The 5,488-nt window shown below is 48.4% G+C and overlaps 1 protein-coding gene across 5 annotated transcripts in view; it reads right to left on the bottom strand.

Moving 5' to 3' along the window:
• Positions 1–3,010: 3,010 nt before the first annotated feature.
• The window catches only part of LOC108512288 (cell death activator CIDE-3), a 13,557-nt gene continuing 11,079 nt past the window's right edge, over positions 3,011–5,488 (bottom strand). For all 5 annotated transcript variants that reach the window (XM_017847485.1, XM_017847484.1, XM_017847483.1 and 2 more), the window contains exon 6: positions 3,011–3,596. In XM_017847485.1, coding sequence (XP_017702974.1) covers positions 3,434–3,596 — 163 coding nt within the window. In that variant the 3' untranslated portion in view covers positions 3,011–3,433. The remainder of the gene's footprint in view (positions 3,597–5,488) is intronic.

The raw sequence follows: 5,488 nt of genomic DNA, 5'->3' as shown, positions 1-5,488 counted from the left end.
GGGTGTGGTGGCAGGTGCCTGTAATCCCAGCTACTCAGGAGGCTAAGGTAGGAGAATCACTTGAACCTGGGAGGTGGAGGTTGCAGTAATCCGAGATCGTGCCACTGCACTCAGGCCTAGGTGACAAGAGCGAGACTCTGTCTCAAAAGAAAATAAACAAACAAACAAATAAAAAATTATGTGCACAAAGGCCGGGTGCGGTGACTTACGCCTGTAATCCCAGCACTTTGGGAGGCCGAGGCAGGTGGATCACGAGGTCAGGAGATCAAGACCATCCTGGCTAACATGGTGAAACCCGGTCTCTGCTAAAAATACAAAAAAATTAGCTGGGCATGGTGGCGGGCGCCTGTAGTCCCAGCTACTCGGGAGGTTGAGGCAGGAGAATGGCGTGAACTCAGGAGGCGGAGCTTGCGGTAAGCCGAGATTGTGCCACTGCACTCCGGCCCAGGTGACAGAGCGAGCCTCCATCTCAAAAAAAAAAAAAAAAAAAAAAAAAAGAGTGCAAAATATGGGCATCGCTGGCGAGAAGTGTGGCAAAAACACAAGTGGTTCTCTTGTTTTGGGCTCAGACATGTGACTGTGCCATCACAGCGCCCCCGGGATTTAGAATTCTTCTGAAAGGCATCCTGTGCACTCCCGAGCACCAGCTTGAACAAATGAAAAGGCTGAGCTGGAGGGGCTGGGACACAGCACACCTTGAGGACAGCTGCTCCTGGCTGTGCGTGAGGGTGGGCCCAGGAAAGTCCGTTCCCCCTCTAGGACCGGCAGGCCCTACCGAGGCTCAAGCTCCTTTGCTGTTTGGAATCTTCCCTCCCCAGCCCGCCAGCCTCATCAAAGGCTGCCCTTTCCTATTCACTGACCACAGCTGCTTTGACTCCATTAGCCGCTGAGCTCCTGGAAGAAGGGGAAGAACCTTGTTTTCCCTGGGCTCAATGCCAAGAGACCATGAGCAGTTGCTCAAGATTCACTTGTGAAACCCCGGATCTCAGGAGGAGGGAAGCTTGACAAATAACGAGCCTCCCACCCCCACTCCAACTCTGTTACTGAGCACTTTACAGGAGGAGCAGGTAGGCCCTGCCACCGCTTCAGCAAGGGTGGACTGGGATAGCTTCTGTGATCATACAAACATCAGGCCTCCCTGCCAGATGGCCCACCTCATGGAGCCAGCGTGGCACCAGGCCAGCCTCCAGCCATAACTGCAAAAGAGCAGGAGAGCCCGGAATAGCAGGCCCTCTTCAGCGAGCTTCAGCGTCTTTGCCCACAGGCTGCAGGGTTTGGGTCTGCTGCCAGAAATAGCTCCCAGACCATCTTTGGTAATACAGGTCTTTGCCTTAGTATTTACTAAATCCAAATAGGATTTATAGTAAGAGTCTTGAAACGATAGGTTTGGTTTGGTTTTTCGGTTTTGTTTTTTTTTTTTTTTGAGACTGAGTCTTGCTCTGTTGTCCAGGCTAGAGTGCAGTGGCACAATCTTGGCTCATGGCAACTTGCAACTCCCAGGTTCAAGCAATTCTCCTGCCTCAGCCTCCCAAGTAGCTGAGATTACAGGTGCCAGCACCATGTCCGGCCAATTTTTTGTATTTTTAGTAGAGACGGGATTTGGCCATGTTGGCCAGGCTGGTCTCAAATGCCTGACCTTGTGATCCACCTGCCTTGGCCTCCCAAAGTGCTGGGATTACAGGCGTGAGCCACTGCGCCTGGCCATGATAGTTTTTGAATCCTTTTTTTTTTTTTTTCCAGAGGCAGGCTCTCACTGTGTTGCTTAGGTTGGAGTGCAGTGGCACAATCTTAGCTCACTGCAGCCGCGACCTCCTGGGCTCGAGTGAACCTCCCACCTCTACAGCCACCACGCTCTGCTGATTTTTTTATTATGTAGTATAGAGACAGGGTCTGGCTATGTTGCCCAGGCTGCTCTTGAACTCCTGGCTTCAAGCAATACTCCTGCCATGGCCTCCCAAAGTGCCAGGATATCAGGCATGAGCCACTGCACCTGGCCAAGTTTTTAAATCTTTCAGTCACAGACTAAATAAAACAGTCACCTGCAAGTTATACAAGTTCAGCCTTTTTTTTTTTTTTTTTTTTTTTTTGCGACGGAGTCTTGCTCTGTCACCTAGGCTGTAGTGCAGTGGCAGGATCTTGGCTTACCACAACCTCCGCCTCCCGGGTTCAAGCAATTCTACTGCCTCAGCCTCCTGAGTAGCTGTGATTACAGGCGCCTGCCACGACGCCCAGCTAAGTTTTTTGTTTTTAGTAGAAACCGGGTTTCACCACGTTGGTCAGGCTGGTCTTGAACTCCTGACCTCAGGTAATCCACCTGGCTCAGCCTCCCAAAGTGCTGGGGTTACAGGCATGAGCCACTATGCCCGGCCTAAGTTCAGCCTTTCATGCTTCTCTTGAGTTGTCCAATATTGGAAAATGCCAGCTCACACTGATGAGAAGCTCCTACTCTTTGGGGCTACCTATGAGCCCACTTTGAAATCCCGAGGTTGAAAGTCCTGAACATCAAAGATAAGCTGTCTGGCAAGTTAGGATGGGCATTGATGGAGAAATGCCCTACAGCTTGCGTAGTACTTTTTCACCTAATCACTCAAACGGTTATTATAAAATGGGACACTGAGAAATTAGAAGAGTGACTTAATCCCGCCTGCTTAATTGCAGCTCTTCTTATAGGTGAATTTAATTAGGAAATTGTTACATATGGTATCAATTACATGGTCAGCTCAAGCCTCAAATTCAGCTGACTTTAGTTTCAAAATCAACTGCAATTTTGTTTCTTTGAAGAGACTGGGGTCTTTAAAAGAGACCCACCCCAGTCTGCTGAGTAGCTGGGACAGCAGGCACCTGTCACTGTGCCCAGCTCTTTTTTTTTTTTTCTCCTTTGGTAGAAAAGTGCTATTTTCTGTAATCCTACGTTAAAGAGAATACTTTGACAATAGATTTTTCTCTTCCTTTAGCCCCCTCCAACCTTCCAGATAGAACCCCGTCCCCAAAGAACACAAGCAAAGAAGAAACATCAGCCTCAATAATTTATTGCAAACTCCCTAATATCACATGCTGATGTGCTTGAGGATTCACTCAGGAATGTTCTGGGATGGGGGCCAGAAGGTAGACAGCACCATGAAAGTGCAACCTGCGAGGCCGGATTGCTGAGGGGCAGACTTCATGCCAATGGAGGGGTACACTTCGGGACAAGTCTGGGTGGGCTAAGCTGCCTTGGGCAGGAAGGAGCTGGGCCAGGCCAGGAGCCTGAGGTTCTCCTTTGGCCAACCCACCCCAGGTTTCCAGCCCCTTCTCCTCACTAAGGTCCTACGCAGTGAGGGAGGTGTGGGGAGGTTAGCGGCTCTACAGCTGCCAGGCTTGTGGGCACTACCAGTTAAGCGTGGGGCCCCTAGTCTATTCTTTCACTGGGGAAATCTTCCAAGGACTTGGGCTTTCACTGCAGTATCCTCAGACAGGTCGGGATGAGGGATGAGGCCTTGCCCTTGGGGGGCTGCCCTTCCTCTGTAGCATCGAGGAGCTGCTGCAGGTAACAGGAGGTGCCAAGCATCACGTGGCCCGTGGCCTGCATGCTGAAGAGGGCCCAGCGGAGAGCTTCCCTGGGTGGAATGAGAGGGCATGCAAATCAAAACTACAAAGTAGGCTGGGCATGGTGCTCATGCCTGTAATCCTAGCACTTTGGGAGGCCATGGTGGGTGGGTCACCTGAGGTCAGGAGTTTGAGACCAGCATGGCCAACATGGCGAATCTCTGTCTCTACTAAAAATACAAAAATTAGCCAGGCATAGTGGTGGGTGCTTGTAATCCCAGCTACTCCAGAGCCTGAGGCAAGAGAATTGCTTGAACCCAGGAGGTGGAGGTTGCAGTGAGCTGAGATGGCACCACTGCACTCCAGCCTGGGTGATAGAGCAAGATTCTATCTTAAAAAACAAACAAACAAAAAACATGAGGCTGGGCTCAGTGGCTCATACCTGTAATCCTATCACTTTAGGTGGCCAAGGCAGGTGGATCATTTGAGGTCAGGAGTTTGAGACCAGCCTGGCCAACATGAAACCCTGTCTCTACTAAAAAATACAAAAAATTAGCCAGGCGTGGTGGCAGACACCTGTAATCTCAGTTAATCAGGAGGCTGAGGCACGAGAATTGCTTGAACCCAGGAGACAGAGGTTGTAGTGAGCTGAGATTGTACCACTGCACTCCAGCCTGGGTGACAGAGTGAGTCTCTGTCTCAAAAATAAATAAATAAATATATAAATAATAAAAAACAAGAGTGTACCCCCTCCCTGCATCCCCTTATTCCCATGCTGGCCTGAAAGGGATTGGTTTCATTATGTTTGTTTTCTTCATTAATAACATTTGAATACCACTGAGGTGGTAGCACTAAAAGCACTTCAATTCTAGAGCGATGTGCAAACAGGAACAGATGCTGCAGATGAGGTCAGGATTAGGGCGAGGACTTGCAATTCCACCTTAACTGAGATGCCCGGAACCTCCCTACTTTCTCATGGGAAACTCCAGCTCATTTCATAGGGCTTTCTATTTTTCTGCTACTACTTTGGACCAGATTAATCTCCATAACATGGCTCTGCCCCTTGAGACACTCTGTTCTAGACTCTGAGGCCTTTCCAAGTCACCTGCAGTCTAACTGATGTTCAGAGTACTGGACATGAAGACACCCATGCCTGGCATGAGCATGTACTGAGAACAGAACTTGAATTAGGCAGGCCTAAGTCCTAATCCAGTCTTGTTAGCTGGGTGAACTTTAGCAAACTGCTCTAGCTTTGAGCTTCAACTCCCTCATGGGTAAAATGGGATTGCACCTGCCGCCCAGGGTTATAAGGCTGAAATAGCATAAAGCAATTAACATGGGGTTGGATGTTTGGAAAGTAGGGGAAATGGGAAAGTGGGAGCAGGTTCTAACTTCACATATTCTCATGCTTCCTGAGACATTTGGTTAGACTTTCAAAAATAAGTTTTAAGAAAAGTTCATTGTATAGTACAAATGACTCTGGTCCATAAGACTTGCAAATTAATTCTGTCCTATGGAGGGAAGATTATTTCATCCCTCCCATTCGCACGGGGGAAAAATCCAATTTTGTATGTATACATTTACCTCTTTTTTTCTTCTTTTTAGAGACAAGGTGTCATGCTGTTGCCCAGGCTGGAGTACACAGTGGTATGGTCATTTCTCACTGCAGCTCAAACTGCAGCACACACGCATGTGGTAGAGACTGGGTCTCACTATGTTGCCCAAGCTGGTCTCAAATTCCTGGGTGCAACAGATCCTCCTGCCTTGACCTCCCAAAATGCTGGGATTCCAAGTGAGAGCCACCGCACCCAGTCTATCTCATCATTCTTGCTGGATCTATATATGTGTGAGATTTTGAATTCTCCTTTGAACTGATTGTAACTTCTTGCTACTTCTCTCATTAATTAATGAATTCAATTAAATCTTTGACACATGCTTTTTTTTTTTTTTTTTTTTTTTTTTT

The sequence above is a fragment of the Rhinopithecus bieti genome, unplaced genomic scaffold, assembly GCF_001698545.2.
Source record: "Rhinopithecus bieti isolate Rb0 unplaced genomic scaffold, ASM169854v2 scaffold_29378, whole genome shotgun sequence".
NCBI lineage: Eukaryota > Metazoa > Chordata > Mammalia > Primates > Cercopithecidae > Rhinopithecus > Rhinopithecus bieti.
Note: the sequence above shows the minus strand (reverse complement) of the source record. Positions and strands in the feature narration are given on the sequence as shown.